This window comes from Salvelinus namaycush, chromosome 8 (genome assembly GCF_016432855.1).
Source record: "Salvelinus namaycush isolate Seneca chromosome 8, SaNama_1.0, whole genome shotgun sequence".
In the NCBI taxonomy this organism is placed as follows: domain Eukaryota; kingdom Metazoa; phylum Chordata; class Actinopteri; order Salmoniformes; family Salmonidae; genus Salvelinus; species Salvelinus namaycush.
The window spans coordinates 59,616,782-59,634,599 of NC_052314.1; the positions used below are offsets into that span (position 1 = coordinate 59,616,782).

At 42.3% G+C, this 17,818-nt stretch overlaps 2 protein-coding genes across 3 annotated transcripts in view; both read left to right on the forward strand.

Annotated features, from left to right (window-relative positions):
* Positions 1 to 12,325, forward strand: part of LOC120052984 (oocyte zinc finger protein XlCOF7.1-like) — a 164,375-nt gene extending 152,050 nt beyond the window's left edge. Inside the window, exon 2 of the mRNA XM_039000237.1 lies at positions 10,418 to 12,325. Coding sequence (XP_038856165.1) covers positions 10,748 to 11,857 — 1,110 coding nt within the window. The 5' untranslated portion in view covers positions 10,418 to 10,747 and the 3' untranslated portion in view covers positions 11,858 to 12,325. The remainder of the gene's footprint in view (positions 1 to 10,417) is intronic.
* Positions 1 to 17,818, forward strand: part of LOC120052913 — a 112,847-nt gene that overhangs the window by 9,388 nt on the left and 85,641 nt on the right. The window contains exons 1-2 of one of the 2 annotated variants that reach the window (XR_005477419.1): positions 13,105 to 13,217; positions 15,295 to 16,733. The exons of the other annotated variant lie outside the window; for it this stretch is intronic. The gene's annotated coding sequence lies outside the window, so the exon portion shown is untranslated. Of the gene's footprint in view, positions 1 to 13,104; positions 13,218 to 15,294; positions 16,734 to 17,818 lie in introns of those variants that run through there. 2 annotated transcript variants of the gene reach the window in all.

Sequence of the window (17,818 nt, forward strand, 5' to 3'; positions counted from 1 at the left end):
CGTCACTTGCTCTGAAACCTATTAGTAGTGTTGCCCCTTGCTCTGCAAGGGCCGCGGCTTTTGTGGAGCGATGGGTAACGACGCTTCGTGGGTGTCAGTTGTTGATGTGTGCAGAGGTTCCCTGGTTCGCGCCCGGGTCGGGGCGAGGGGACGGTCTAAAGTTATACTGTTACACAGGGAATGTATTTTACCAAGGTTCAATCAGTAAAGCTGGTCTGAATGCTCGTTTAACTTCATCCAGTAAGCATAACACAATTCACATCGTTTCCTATTCTACGGGCATTGTGGGAATGAATACAAACATATCACTATCAGTATAAAGTCTTCTTTCGTCTCTTTCCTGTTAGCCATGTGCAGAATGTCATTCACCTATTTACCTTATGGCCTATAAGCCCAGCACAATAATGCACATTGCTCACGCTTGCTGTTAAACCCATGGGTTCACGCTTGTAATTATCACATGTCTCTCTCTGGCGTAAATCTTGGGATGTATTTATGTGAATTTACCCATGTTCTTTCACTTGCTGTTTTCAGAAACTGTTTTCGGCAACTCATTCACATTGTCTCGGTTCAGATACATTGACATGCCTTTGCCTATCGTAATTGTGCACGTTACCTTCTCTTGCAGCCTGCGCTTCGGAGGAAACTTTTGCCGGGGGATTTAGACTATCTCTAATTCAATTAGCCTACCTTCTCTCATTTCACTATCCACGCAGTACTGTAGAATCATGATCGCCTAGTTGATAACTTTAGGCTATTCAAACAAGTGAACATTTTCCCAAATCAGAGGAAAAGGGGAAGCGAGAGGGTTTACTCCGCTCAAAATCTATCCATGTTCAGCAGATCATTAATTATTAAGCAAGTGAGGAGTTTCTGAATATGGGTCAATGGGTGTCGAATTTAGTCAAGATAAAAAAAAAACATGTTTATTTTGATACATGAGGCTTATTTGATCTAATAGAAGTTTCGTAATGCTGAGGTTGTTAAGAGTGTACTATGTGATGCACATAACATCCCGGCAACTTTAAGAAAAAACACTTTATATCGGAGTTGTCCCTGTTGATATTCGATAATGTTTATTCATTAGGCTAGTATAGCGTCTCACTCTCCATTCAATACAGGCGGTTGACGTCAACACCCTCATTGAATATTTAAAAATAGATTTAAAATAATCCAACATTTCCACCAATCCAAAGAGGAATAGGCGGGAGCTTGACAGCCCGCTGTTTTGGTCTGTGGTGATTATTTTACACTGGCCCAAGTTGAACCGGGCAATGGCGCATTAGGTCATCGGACGAAAGCGTGAAGGGAGTACCACCTTTCTCAAATTAACAGTTATCTTCACTGCTCGGTCAAGTCAACAAGGCAGCATGGTGCATGTCCAGAAACATATCTCTTTTACATCAAATAAATGCTAGAATTTTCAAGCTAGTTTTCATTGTGAAGGCAAATAAAGCGTTTATCAAAATAAATACGTTTTCCCTTTGCATGGGAAACACAGAATCCTACTAATTACTATGTGTGCTTATGTAACCGATGTGAAATGGCTAGCTAGATCCGGGTCACGGCACCAATGTAACAGTTTAACTTTACGTCCGTCCCCTCGCCCCGGGCGCGAACCAGGGACCCTCTGCACATATCAACAACAGTCACCGCTACCTAGCTAGCCATTTCACATCGGTTACATTTAATTACCTCACTTTTGTTTTAAGCCAACTTTCTTCTTCGGACAGAGCTGGGCACCTGACTCACGCCTTGGAGACAGCCCGGTTCCAAATCAAATGCAAAACACTTTAAACCGGTGCAAAACACGCTTACACCCCCTCATTCTTATGACAGACATTATATATCCATTATCTCTGCCAAAATTGATGTACAGACCCGACCTCCGGACCTTCACTTGTCCGCAGTAGGCATATATTCTATTACAAATGCCGGGGAAGCTATACTGTAGCTTCTCCCAGCTCCTGCCAAGCGCGGAGCCTATGGCTGGCTACTCGCACAGCCGACGTCTCTCACCTAAGTAGGGGAGAGCGAGGTAAGTTGTCACACGGTTAAATTGTCACACGGTTAAATTGTCAAACTGTTCATATCTCCAACACTAGAGGCGCCATCTCAAAAATCAAATAGCTACTTCGTGTGACTACATGTTCTATTGTCAACTTCCTGTTCACATGTGGTCAAGGTCACTAATGTGAGGTGAGCACAAGTTTCTTATTTGTCAAAAGTAAAAATTGTCACTTTGCATTTTATGCAATAAAACTTTGTTAGGTATGAATGTAGAAAATTATAATTTTGCACTGAGTAGAGGAGACAATACCGTTTCTTTTTATACTTTACCTGCAGTCCTATGTTGAGCTAACCTTGGGATTTAGGCCACATTAGCACACATCAGTTTGGGGCAAGTTGTCTCAATGACCTTGGGGCAAGTCTACACGTGACAGCTTGCCCCAGTATACATAGAACATGCTCAGAAAACTTTGTGATATTGTGTAATCAGCTCTGATAATAGTATTAAATGTTACTGTAAATGGATTATTATATATACATATAGTTTAGAGCAGCAGACATATCCCTGGACTATACAAGACAGGTTCTGGTATGTGTGTGTGTGTGTGTGTGTGTGTGTGTGTGTGTGTGTGTGTGTGTGTCTACTAACACATGACATGACTACTGTGAGACAGTATATCCACACACACACACACACCAACTGCTTCATACAGTGCCATTCATTTAGTGTGGTGTTATGAATTGCATTGTGGATAGTAGACAGCGAGGTGGGCGTAATAAGCCTGTAATGAATATGTTATTGCAATGAGGAAATGTGTTTTTGAAGGAAAGAAGAAAGAAAGGAAGGAAGGAAAGAAAGAGGGGAAGGGAAGAAAGATGGTTAGAAATGATAAAAGAAAGACAGAGAATGGCAGCACACCACCTGCCATAAAGTTAAAGGCAGTGAGGCAGGTGACGTTGCAGAACAAATCAATCAGGATTACAGCGTAAGATTTTGACATAAATTACCGTACTCTGACTCGGTATTGTCAAAAGGTTACCAGAGAAGAAGTTGAAAGTCAGAGCCATTCCAACAACAGAGGTTGGCTATATAAAGCCACAGCAGGTTTTTCACCTGATTTGGAGATGCAGCTTGTTCAGTGTATTACTAGGTCAGCTGACATTTATTTTGGTCTGTCGCCAAGTGAGGTCAGAAGACTTGCCTACCAGTTTGCTGTGGCACACCAGCTGAAGTTCGCGCCAATGTGGGCAGAAAAAGAAAAGGCCAGCTCGGAGTGGTTTACAGGCTTCTTAAAGTGCCACCCAACGCTGTTGTTGAGAAAGCCAGAGGCAACTAGCCTTGCCAGGGCAAGTAGCTTCAACAGAGAAAATGTTAATGCTTTCTTCGACAATGTAGCAGAAGTGCTTCAGAGATATCAATTTGGACCAGGAGACATATGGAATGTCGATGAAGCGGGGGTGACCACTGTACATAAACCTTACAGAGTGGTGGACAGACGTGGATTCAAACAAGTAGGTGTCACTGACCTCCGCTGAAAAGGGAACCCTTGTCACACTGGCCTGTGCAGTCTCAGCCACAGGGAATAGTATACCTCCATATTTTCGATTCCCCCGCGTCAACTTCTGCAATAATGTCCTGATCAACAGGCCACCTGGCAGCAAAAGAGGAGCAAATCCCTCCGGGTGAATGAAAGATGTGCACTTTGTTGACTTCCTGAAACATTTGGTCGAGCATACGAAGTGCTCAAAGGAGAAGCCCTGTTTACTCCTTTTGGACAAAACCACGAGTCTCATATGTCCATTGATGGACTCAATTATGTCAAAGAAAATGGCATAATTATGCTGTCATTCCCACCCCATTGCTCTCATCAGCTTTAACCCTTAGACAGGTCTGTCTACGGGCCGCTAAAGAGGCACATCAACACCGTGTGTGTTGCCTGTATGAGGAACAATCCCGGGAAGACAATGTCAATTTATGACATTCCTGGGATTGTGGCAATCATCTATCCTCTGGCTGCAACCCCCTTGAACATTCAGGCTGGCTTTAGGATGGCTGGGGTACAACCTTACAACAGGCATGTATTTCTGGAAACCGAGTTTGCGCCATCCTACGTTACAGATCGCCCCATTCAGAACCCAACCCTACCAGGCCCCAGCAACATTCCAGCTCTGCCAGGCCCCAGCACCATTCCAGCCCTGCCTAGCATGAGCTCAGACACAGACCTGCCCAGTTCTTAAGCTAGCACCAGCTCACCCTTGCCCAGCAATCCCATTGCTGACAGCAGACTACCAACTCCAGAGGACATCCGGCCATAACCAAAAGCTGGCCCCGAAAACCAGCTTGCAATGAAAGAAAATGGCGCAATCTAGCAAAAGGCTGTTTCCGAGGAAAATGGAAGCAAGGGGGAGAGTCAAAATCTGGATCTGCAAAGAACAAGAAGGCAGCTAAAAATCGTAGAAAAGTCATCATCAGGTGAAGAGGAGTGCTTCTGCCTCGTCTGTGTGGAGCCATTTTCAAACAGCCTACCAAAGGAGACTTGTGTGAAGTGTGTGAGATGCAACAAATGGGCCCATGATGCTTGCACCTCAGGCCAGGCAATTTATGTGTGCCAGAACTGTGACGCTGATGATGAGTCTGATTAGTCAGATACGGATGTATGTCGTATAGGCTGTTACAAAACTGTGCATTAGTGTGTTTAAACACCACGTCTGTTCTGTTAAGACTTTAAACATTTAAGCAAGTTATCTGCAGCATTCCATTCCATTCCATTCCGATTCCAACAATTACAGTGGATCTATGTGCATGCCAGAGAACGTTCGAGTTCAAAGTAAAGTGGTCGTGACACTTAATTCATGTGTGCTCTGCCAGCATTATTGTTTTGATTTTAAGACATGATTTGCCAGACTCTCTAGGCATGATTGTTTTTATTTTGATATTCACAATTAATTAGTAGTGTTCTTATCTGTTGATAATCCAATGTGACAACTTACCCGACGTAGTGTGACAATTTACCCGCTGATGGGGCAAATTGTCACAAGTGCACACTCTCTATTTAATGGTCTACAACTCCGTACTGAAATGAGATATGAAGATGTAATGAATACAACATGTGCCCAAGACTTCCTTCTTTCATTTGGTATGACATTTATACCATTGTGATGTATTCTGCCCAGTAAATGTTGGACAGTGTGAAAAGTGTGACGACACACCTCGCTTTCCCCTATTTCTGTACTTTTGTTTCTCATCACTGCATCGCATGTCACTGTTGGCATCTTGATTCACTCAGTCCTGTTGTAGTGGTTAGATGTCATCCCACATTGATAGGCTATATATAATATCATTCACTTCAGCTATTAGACCTGGTTGGATTTATTGTAAATGCTCCTTTTATGCATAATCGCTCCTAGTCTTTGATCATGACTCTCAGTTCCATTACATTACACAAAAGTAATTGAATGGTGTCTTCTGTTTTTGTACCAGATTACAAGATACTACATATGGCGACAAGGATAAAAGCGGAAGAAGTTAGGTAAGCAGTTGAACCAAGTTATTTTTTTGTTATTTTTTAAAAGTTTGACTAAATATAAACGCAACAAGTTCAAAGATTTTATTTTACAGTTCATATAAGGAAATCAGACAATTGAAATAAATGAATTATGTCCAAATCTATGGATTTCACATGTATAGGCAGGGGTGCAGCCATGGAGAGCCAGGCTCAGCCAATCAAAAGGAGTTTTTCCCCACAAAATGCTTATTACAGACAGAAATACTGCTCAGCCAAAAAAGGCAACTTCACGTTAATTTACACTAAAGTCATTCAATCCATTGAGCATTGACTTTTCCAAATCTGGATTATTTATTTATAAGTCGGGGAGAAAAGTGAACATTCAATTTATGAACAAGTTACTATGGGTGACATCAGATCTACTTGAGATTGAGTGCTTTCCAGACTCTGGCTTCAGCTCACAGTCTTTATTAAATCGATGCATGAGGTCTGTCTGCTCTCCAATAGTCCTGCTGACTTTCTGTGCAATGTCAAACTGGACATGGGCCCCTTGAAGTTGGGTGAGGTCTTTTGTGAGGCACACATGGCGTCCGCAGTTCTTACATGAAATACTTTGGTTTTGCTCTGTGCCGAATACCTTCTAGACATATACCAATTATTTCCAAAGGATCTGTAAGTATCTGTGACTTTGTACCAGAAGTAGTTGTAACTGAACTTAAAGCTGCAATGTGTAACTTTTTGGGGCGACTGGACCAAATTCACATATAAATGTGAGTTATAGAGTTTTCATTAACATTGAATGATAGAACAGATCTACTGCTTCTTAGACTATGTGCACTATTTATATGCTTCCCTATTTATACCAGCTTCAAACAGATACAATATACTTTAGGTTAGGGAAAATATATTTCAGAGGTTAAGATGGTACAATGATTCTCTAGACAAAGATTGACATTTTCACTAGAGTAGCTATTTCCCGAGTAAGGGCAAGTAATGTTACTAACCACTGTCTGGGAAAGACATTCCAGTGGGCGAGTTTGTTTTGCATGACCCCGGTGCTCCGAGTGGGTGGGGTTTGCTCATGTTTGATCATTCCATTGGTCCTCCTAAGAAATGCTCTCCGCTGACCCAGGGCACAGGGCCATGCAAAGTGAACTCAACAAGTATTTTCGTAGAAAACATGTTGCCACCACGTGTTAATGGTCGAGTTCTATTTGCATGGCCCAGTGCCCCAGATGGGTGGAGTTTGCTTATTTTAGTCCATTCCATTGGTCCTTGTGAAAAAAAATCTCCACCAACCCGGGGCACCGGCCATACAAAACGAGCTCCACCACTAGGAAAAAGGGGGCATGAATTGTTGACATAATTGTAATCCAAACCCAACCTTAATTTACTCGTTGTGCACAGGTTCTAAACTCAGTTTTTGAAGGTTGCCTTTATGACCAAAATTATCCTGTTTACACTTTGTACATTTTGACACTTGATGCCACATAGGCCGCTTTCAAAGGGATTAGTTGGTTTGTAGGAGCAGTTGTTCTTTAACTGTTTAAATGGAAAATGTTAAAAATGTGGATGAAAGTACTGTATATTCAAGTATCCGTAATATGGGTAGATTTTTTGGGCACTTTTTCAGCACTTTTCCACTAACATTTTAAAGATGACATATACAGTACCTTGCAAAAGTATTCAGACCCCTTGGATTTCTTCACATTTTGTTACAAAGTAAAAAAAAAAAAAAAGAAGATTAATACAAATTATATAACTCAAATATAATCATTGCATAAGTATTTAGCTCTCTGAGTCAATACGTTAGAAAACACCTTTGGCATCTACAGTTGAGAGACTTCTTGGGTAAGTCTCTAAGAGCTTTGCACACCTGGATTGTGCAATATTTGCCCATTATTCTTTTCAAAATTCTTCAAGCGCTGTCAATATTTGCAATATATTTTCAAGCAGATTTAAGTCAAAATTGTAACTTGGCCACTCAAGAACATTCACCGTCTTCTTGGTAAGTTTAAGTTACTCCAGTGTAGATTTAGCCAACACAAAGATGTGGCTTTGTGTTGGCATGCTGAAAGGTGAATTCCTCTCCCAGACTCTAGTTTTCCTCTAGGATTTTGCCTGTGCTTAGCTCCATCCAGTTTTTATCCTGGAAAACTGCCCAGTATTTGCCAAAGTCAAGCATACCCATACCATGATGCAGCCACCACCATGCTTGAAAATAAGGAGGCAGTTAATCAGTGTTGTGTTGGATTTGCCCCGAACATAAGGCTTTTTTAGGGGATTTTTAAAAATTCCTTTGCAGAGTTTTTTTTTGCAGTATTACTTTAGTGCCTTATTGCATACAAGATGCATGTTTTGGAATATTTTTACTCTGTATATTTGTATTCTTCTTTTCACGCTGTCATTTAGGTCCTTATTGTGGAGTCACTACAATGTTATTGAGTTTCTGGCTTGGAATTCATGGTTGGATGGGGACACTGTCTTCCACTTGAAGCCAAAACGATTTTTCCCAGTCGGATCAATTTTTTTCCCAGAGTTCCCAGTTGTAGGAGGGATTCCGAGTTCCTAGTTGTTTTGAACAAGGCATTAGTCTCCGCGGAGGGACGGAGAGCGCAGCAGAGGGTCCGCCTCTCGCAATCCCAGCTCTCTCCTTCTGTCCCTCCGGTGAGACTGACCAGAGAGAGGGGACACTGTCTTCCACTTGATGCCGAAACTTGATTCGCACCGCATCTACCTCGTGCCCAAATTTATACTGTTCCTATGACCAATTAAAGTGAAATATTCCTTGATATTAAAATAAACACGACGAGCTGCTAATAATAATAATAAAAACACAGGGCTATCGATACACTTCGCTACTCATTCATTACAGCTGCAGCGTGAGTGGAAGTAGGGAGAAGCGTGTTTTATGTTTTGCAACAGTGTTGACAGTGCTGAATAAAATCTTAGACATGAACTCACTCATAAAAACAGCAGCTCTTTGCTGTATTCTTTGAAAGTCTCTCTCTGGTAATGGTTTTAAAAGTTATGAATTCTCTTGAATCAAACTTTGCTGTGGCCGGGGTCGTTATTTGAGCTACTCAGGCATCTTTCTAGAGCTCTGACTTTTAGACCTGAAGATCACTGACGTCATGATTTGATCTCTAGTTTCCAGTTGTCTTGAAAGCACTATGACCATCAGATGCCGGTACCATCAGTCCAGTAAAATAATAAAGCAAATTATTTGCAAATGGTATCCATGATGAACAGTTTAATTGGGTAGGGTTCAACTTTAGACCTACCCTGTCTCTGGTACACACTCCAGTCCAGTTGGTGGCGGTAATGCATCACTAAAATTCGTTGCCAAACCATTGAAAAAGTGTAAACGGAAGTGGACTGTGCCAAGACAAATGTCCACGTTAGCGTTTATATTGTTATTTAGACATGTATTAACACCCTGGAACTCAGAATATGACTCATCTAGCTGCACAGCATCATATACTTACCCCTGGTAGTCTTTAATTCTCGGTGTAGACGGGACTTGGTTCATAGATCTGTTGTCTAGGTAACGCTAACTATTTAGCTGCTAATGCTAGCTAACTGTATGATTTTTCATACTCAGATAGCCTCCATCATGGAGGTGCTAGCGAATGCAGCCGTGGCAGAGGTCTGTAAACTGGTAGACGACGACTATGCAGTGTTTCGTTTGGAAATAACTCAGAGCCAGAAAGAAAACAGTGCATTGCGGAGGAAACTACAGCTACTGGAACTGAAGATGGCACGAGAGCGCATCCTCGCCAGTCGTTCCAGTAGTGTCAAAATCCTTGACCGATACAGAGGAATGGCAAAAGGTACATTTTGCCGAGGTTGAGGGGCCTGTCGCCCCGTTCAAATCTGCACATGTTTGACTATAGATGTGTTAATCATTGTTGGGAGACCTGATGTTGAATTTCATGACATTGGAGTCCACGTCAAATGAGCGTCTGGATCAGGAAAGTTTTCTTTCAGGACCTATACAAGCCAGAATGCTGAATAAAATAATTGTACTTACTTTGCCGGTTGTCCGTGCAGTTGGTCCTTTTGCAGGTAGGAGTGTTAGACAATATATAGGATATTATGATTACGTCAACGTTAAAAAATATGAATGCACTACCAGCGCTTTTATCACCCAAAGCGGTAAAGTAACTTAAAATATAACTATTCAACGTACTGTTGTGAGAATAAACTCTCCTGATCCGAAAGATCATTTATGTCTGAAGTAGAATTTAATGAAATTCAAAATCGAGTTTCCAGGCTAGGTTAACTGGAATTGGGTCTTGGTCAGTTTTTAGTTAGTATGCAATAATTATCCTTTGCAAAAATACACACATCATATTCTAATCAGATAAAACATTAGATGCTTAAATAAAACTGATTCATGGAACATAATACATTTATCTATAAATGGTATAGTTATCAAGTTATGCGTTACCTTAAATTCTTGCCAATTCTACACAGTGTCAAAACTGTCAATAGTGTACAGTATAAGCATTAAGCATTGACAGTAGCTAACCTAACCACGTCTTTAGTCCCAATCACTCTCTCAGGTGAAGGACATCTCACTGGAGGCCACAGGAGCTTTGTGAAGCCAACGGGACACAATACATGGAGAGATGACCAACCAATCACTGTTGATGAGGGGAGTGGAACCTCAACTCAGCACGTTATCGTGATAGAGGTTAGTGTAATAGTATTACATCAAAATTACAGTACATCAAATATGGTCAGTTTATTTCAGAAAGGCTCCCCTCAGCTATTCACTTCCTTACATGTAACATCCTAATTTTTCTGCCATAGGGGGAGCTTGTGAGACTTCCCTACTACATTATTATCCAATTCTACTCATGTACTGGTAACAACCTACCCTCTTCTTGTGTCAGTCTGCAAATGCAGAAGCTGCAGGTCCTGGGGTCAAGCTGGAGAGGTCTGAAGGAGATGAGGACCCACGACACAGCAGAGACATCCAGACTGGAGCAGCGCATGGAGTGGCGCCCCCTGTAGCCCCCGAGGACCTCACCACCACCGCCGCGTCCCAGGCCAGGACCCTATGCAGCGTCACGGAGGTCAGTGGAACGCCGAACGCCGTCCTCAAGACAGAGACGGAGACAGAGACTTTAACTGTAACACAAAGGCTCTTACATACAGCATCTAACCACCGATCAGACTCCGAAAGACTGGGCTGTGTTCCTGCTCCAGGCTCAGAGTACTTAATGGTATTTCACCAGAGCCAGGGGACAGTTAATTCCTGTGGAGATGGTGATGCGTTAGACACTGGCATTGATGATCTGTCTTGTTCTTACGCTACAGAGGTGGACCCTGGCGACATGCCCTTGGGTTTAGAGACCCAGACTGATATGTCTAGAGGGGACTGGAACCGGTACAGTAGTAGTGTATACTCTGAAGGGTGCCAAGATAAGAAAGGGGAGGTTATAGTGGTAGATGAGGTTACTGTGAAAGTGGAGGGCGACGCTCCTCCCACATGGAATGCAGATGGTCACCTAGGAGACGGACACTCACAGGGCAGAGATTTCTTAAATTACATGGGAAATCTAAATGTCGCCACCCACTCCCCTTTACACACGTTCAGGGATCGCGACCCAGTGTCCACATCAATGGCACCTTCCGATTCACACGGCCGCGTGATTTTCGATCAGGTATTACATTTAAACGACAGGGCTATAGCCCAGGCTTGTGGAGGGGGAGCAACAACGGTCGGGAAAGAGAAACTGGCTAACTGGAATGCAGACGAGACTCACTTAGGAGAAGGACACTCGCAGGGCAACACTAGTGACTTCTTAGATTACAGGGAAAGTTTAGAGACAAATCTAAGTGTTGCAACCCACTCCCCTTTACACCCAATGTCCACGTCGATGGCACCTTCCGATTCACACGGCCAGGTTCTTTTCGATCAGGTATTGAACTCAAAAGACCAAAGAGCCAAGGTGCGGAGAGGGGAAGCAACACCGGGCGGTAAAGAGAAGCGGTTCCTCTGCATGTTCTGTAACAAAGGCTTCAGCTGCTCCCAGAAGGTGGAGATCCACCAGAGGGTCCACACAGGGGAGAAACCCTTCAGCTGTACCCAGTGTCACATGTGTTTCACCCATGCTGGCAACCTGAAGAGGCACCAGAGGGTCCACACAGGGGAGAAACCGTTCAGCTGTGCCCAGTGTCACATGCGCTTCGCCCAGACTGGTGACCTGAAAAGGCACCAGAGAGTACACACGGGAGAGAGGCCGTTCGCCTGTACGCACTGCGGGAAGAAGTTCTCAGAGAGGAGCTACCTCAGGATACACCAGCAGAAAAACCATTCTACTCTATAACATAGAAAGTAACCATTCCACTTGATAGCTTCTGATGTTTAGATCAAACCCTGCATTAAAGGAAAAGTTGAATTTTCATTTTCTTCAGCAGAAAAGATCCACAGATGCATTTGGAAGAACGAGAGCAACAGATTAAAGTGTTGAATATTCCTGGGTAGAATATTGCATCCAGACATTGTGTGATATATAAGGCATATATACACCTAAAAAGTCTGTTACATCTTGTGTTTGTACTGTGTAGGTTATATGTTGACATAACTATTTAATTACTTTCATTCAACTACAATTTTTTTTAAATCTTAAGACACTTTTAATGAGAAGATTATTACATTTTATGCAGTTTATCAAGTTCATGATGATTTTTATTTGAGGCATGTGTATATGTGGTTTTCATATGGTGTATTTAAAACTTGTTCATCTTTAATAAACCCAAAATGGGACTTTTCAGTCTGACTTTTGAGACTCTCTTTAGTATACATCACATCTGATCTCACCCTATTATGCATACACCAGACAGCGCTTTATAACCAATATACACTTACTAAATATACTTGCACATACCCACACAATAACAAACACCTACTGTACACGTCAAAATAGTTTAATCAGGTTTGTCTAATGATGACTAAAAGCGACTTTTTTACCCACCATCATTTTATGTCCACCATGATGGGTTTAACAACAGTGAAGTCATTATGTAACTACAGTGTAGGACTCAAATGTTGTGGGGATGGGTAAACAAAGTGTGTTTATCTCTGTGTGTGTGTACCTGAGGGAGTGTATGTCTGTAATCTATCACCTGTCTCTTCCAGGAAGAGGAGAGTCCAGAGGTGCTGCTGGTGAAGGAGGGGTTTGCGGACGGTCTGGGGAACCATGGTCATGGAGGACAACCAGACTACACCTCCTGAACCCACAGAGGAACCAGCTGAGCAGCACAGGACCACACACAGTCTCACTGAGGTGAGCCCACTGTGAACTACTGTCTGAATGGTATTAGGTCAGGGCCCGTATTCACAAAGCCTCTCCAAAGTAGGAGTGCTGATTCAGGATCAGTTTTGCCTTTTAAATCATAATGAATAAGATTATATGGAAAGATATTCGATCTCCACGTTTGCATAGTATCAAATCAACTAACATGTTTGCATAGTACTCAGCAATCCCTCATTGCCCAATCAGAAGATTCTTCATAGCAGGTTGCTCATATCAGATTTCTTGATCCAACATCCTCTCACTCTGTATCTCTTACAGTCAGTAGACATGGAGGATGGGAAGATTGATCTGTGGCTAGTCAAAGAGGAGACTATAGAAGACGGAACAGAGAGCATTGATCTGCTGAGTGGACTAAAGATGGGGGAGCAAGGTAAGGGAGAAATACATATAGCCTACATACAGTAATAGATCTTCAATGAGAATAGTGATAAGCCTGGCTATTATTTTTCTTCATTCATAAAATTACATTGACATAATATACAACTTAAAGTATGTTTAAAAACAAAAACACGCAATGTATGAACTTGACCAGATAATTGACAAAAAAAACTTCTAATTAAAAGTTCTCTTCTCGTTTTTTAAGTCTATTTTCTAACCTCTTCCTGCTAGAGGATAACAGAGGAGACTGGGCAGCCTTCTTGGATTCCCAGACTTGTGCAACGAAGGCCCCTGGGGATTTTTATTTTATTTCACCTTTATTTAACCAGGTAGGCCAGTTGAGAACAAGTTCTCATTTACAACTGCGACCTGGCTAAGATAAAGAAAAGCAGTGCGACAGAAGAAACAATACAGACTTACACATTAAACAAATGTGCAGTCAATAACACAAAAGAAAAATAGAAAAATATATGTACAGTGAGTGCAAATGTAGAAGATTAGGGAGGTAGGCAATAAATAGGCCCTACAGGCGAAAATAATTTCAATTTAGCATTAATACTGGAGTGATAGATGTGCAGATGATGATGTGCAAGTAGAGATACTGGGGTGCAAAAGAGCAAGAGGGTAAGTAATACTATGGGGATGAGGTAGTCGGGTGTGCTATTTACAGATTGGCTGTGTACAGGTACAGTGATCGGTAAGCTGCTCAGACAGCTGATGCTTAAAGTTAGAGAGGGAGATATAAGACTCCAGCTTCAGAGATTTTTGATGACATCACCAAGCAGGCCAGGACCAGAAGCGACATAGATGAGGTCAGTGGATTAGACAGCTTCCTCAACTCTGGACTCTGCGGGGACGGGGAGGTGTCCGTATGAGAACAGACAGACTCGGCTAGCGATTCTCCGGTCCTGCCCCTATAGTCCTTATTCAGAGAGACTGATGACGCCTCAGGTTAACCCCCTAACAGTTGTTGCCTTCAGCCTACCTTCTATAGGATCTATCAACTGGAACATGGACCCTGTGACACAGACACTTCCTGGCCTTCATCCTCCTCACACTCTCCTTCTGTTAAACCAGACCTCAGACAATGCCAGTGCCTCAGGACTAAATGGCTACACAAGCCCATTGAAAAATGACAGTAGTAGTAATGCTATCAGCAGATCTGGTGGCAAAGAGAAGAGCTTCCCGTGTTCATTCTGTGGGAAAGTCTTCAGTTTCCCCAAATAGGTGGATATCCACCAGAGGATGCACACCGAGTTGAAAATCTTTCGGCTGCCACCTGTGAGAAGATGTTCTCCCACCAGCACCAGCTGAAGATGCACCTGAAGGTCCATAAGGGAGAGAAAGTTTGCCTGTATAGACAGTGGGAAGAGGTTCTCAGAGAGGAACTACCTCAGGATACACCAGCAGAAAATGCACACGGCCCATGTATAGTGATATGTAATGTAGTACTTGTTAGTTTGTAGTTAATTCTGTTGTTTGGGATTGAGTGGGGAACTGGATGAGGTGAACTGAGGAAAGAATGAGTATGATGAGGCAGAGTAGATGATATGGTTGGTGTGATGGTGTCTGTAAAAATGCTTCACTGATGAAAAGTGACAATCTTGTCCAGTTGTTTGGTGCTGGTGTTTTATAATGAGGAAATGAGTGCCTATGTTTACTTGACATTAAGTAGTGTGTAATGTAATGACAGTGTTATAAATGTGATTTTGATCAAAAGTGAGGGTACCAGGTTTACAGAAAAGGTAAAGTGTTACCATAGTGAGAAGTTATTCTACGTATTGATTTGTGCAATAAAAGTACTGTACTTCATGTTATGTGAGCATATGACCATTTTGTTTAAATAAATGTTTTCCTTATCTCAGTCGAACCAAAACATACTTAATTTTTGAGTCAACACATTGCCATTATTTTTTATGAACTCCAATGACTATTGTTAGGTACTTGAATCAGTGTTAGAAATGGGCTTGACTGTGGTTAACGTTTTATAATATGTCGTTTCTGTGTGTACACCAAAGAGTTTCTTATATAAACCTTTGTATGCTTTTCTGTTCAATTTGTGTTTACAGTCTGCAATCCATGAGGACCTGCTGATATCCGGTGTTGCTGGCGGGGGAGACTGGACCTCTGAAGCGGCTGGTCACAAAACCTGACCCCGGACCTGTCTCCAACAGGGTCTTGTTTAATGCCTGGTGACTGGGTTGGTAGAAAGTCTGAAGCTGGACCTATGTCTAGCCTTCCTCAGTTACCTCATGGTTACCCCACCAATACAGACATGGTCTGGTTGCACGTTCACCAGAAGAGGTACATAGCCTATAACACAGCACACAATCCAAACAACATCCAGTCAAGGAGGGAGCTCAAAGACTAACCACCTGAACCACCTCTGGTGTTATTGGGTCACAACATGGGAGGCCGAGCATTAGGACGGACGCCGACAAGCCGTATGCCTGCCCCATATGTGGAAAGCGCTTCGCTGAGGCAAACTATGTGAAGGACCACCAGACCGTTCACACCAAGGAGAGGCCCTTCAATTGTAAGCTGTGTTAAGGCGTCTGCATGCTTCCCAGCCAAAACAGTTTGGAAGAGTTTGTGCATATATTATGAGGCAAGCCGAAGTCTACGCCCCTTTGTCGGTTACTGGTCAACAGTAGAGATTCTTCATTAAAGTCTTTGTCATTCAACGAGAGACGACTGGTTGTCGTGCACATTTTTACATTGAGATATACAGCACCAAACATCTTAGTTAGCTGTGAAATTGTGCGACTAAGATCTCGGCAAAAGCGTCCAATTTAATGACAGATTATCTTAGATTAACACTGACTATTTTGAGGAAGTGTATACTGGCTACAGCGTCTCAAAATGGACAAACAGTACTATTGCTGTTTTTTGTTTTTTTTTCAAGCAAAGGTCTTAAGGGAGTATGCGAGCACACTTGTTCGGTTAGGCGCCACCCGAACTGAAGAATGCTGACGCCTTTACAAGAGCTTCTCCTTCCTGAGTAACCTTATCAGACACAGGAGTGTCCACAATGGGGAGACATTGTAGCAGTGTGGCTTGCGATGTACACAGGGGTTTTCTGGGAACCATTCTTTAGCTGACATTATTATACAGTAGTTATCATATGAAGTGTCTTGGGGTAAGAGGGTAATTAACCACATACCACTTATTTACCTTACTGAGGTCATTTAGATGGAATAAAGTAATTATATTATTTTCTACTGTATTCTTGCCAACATACTGTTCTTTCTAATCAAATCTGCCCTGAGCTTGAAAAGTGGTCATCAAAGGAGATTTGATGTAACGTAATAAGCTGTACCGTAATTCAAAGAACAGTGCGCAATGCCTTTTTCATTTAACCACACCCTTGAGCTATGACGCCAACAAATAAAATGCTTTGTCTTCAGTGTACTTACATGTTCCTCTCCTGAAAACCCTGAGCAATCGACAGATGAAGTCTCAGAAATTGAACCTGAGGAAAGTGAATAGGAAGAACCTGCGCCGACAGGTGAGGTGAATGCTTCCAAACCTCACCCCAATTATCAGGAAAATGCCCGAGATGACTTGGGCCCAGTGGGAGTACAATTCGTGGAGAGCATGCTAGCAGATACAGAGACTTCCAGTCATCGTGCTAAAGCTAGTTAGCATTGGCTTGCAAAACTACTTTAATTGCCTTCATACTGGACACAGAGACATAAAAATGGTATCCACTAGTTCATCTGACTCTGGGGAAGAAGTATCCCTTTAATTGTACTGCACAGATGGAATGGAAATCCCTGAAGATTTAATTGGTAGTAGCAGCAGAGAAGTTTAAAATGTACTTTTTGGGTCACCAGCCACTGTGGCAGGTACTTTTTACTATTTTTATTCGCAAATGTAATGCTCGCAACGTGGCTGGTAAAATAAGACATTCTTACCTAAATCAAATGTTATACCTTGCCTAACATCACTATTTGTGATTTTTTAAGCACTTATGTAATACAAAAAATCACAAAGGCTTCATAATTCATAAAGATCATGTTAATTAACTGATATTACCTCAGAGAACAAAACCTCCTTTCCCCATAGGAATGGCTGAATAAACCAGAGGTAACTCGTTCCGTTTTTTAGGACTACCAGCTGGCGAGCTCTATACATCGAGGTATAATGGGGGCGCTCTAATATTGAATAAATGGTGGTGGAATTGCTTCGACTCGACCACCGCTCCCCCCTATTTCCCCTTTTTGTTGTTGTTTTTGTACAAATGTGCAATGCACTTTCCGAACTGTGAAAGGCAGCAATACGCAACAAAGCGTCTAGTCTGCCGGAAAACCACACGAAGAAGTAGTAAACGGAAGTGAACAGTGACCAAGAACAATTTCCACGTTAGCGTTTCTTTTGTTATTTAGACATTTATTAACACCTTGGGACTCAAAATATGATTAATTTAACTGCACAGCATCACTTATGTACCCCGGGTAGTGTTTAATTAGCATTGAAGACAGGACTTGGGTGATATAGTTAACGCTAGCTAGCGGCTAACGTTAACAATGGCTACCTGTAACTCTAACGTTATGGTTTTTCACACTCAAATAGCCTCCATCATGGAGGTGC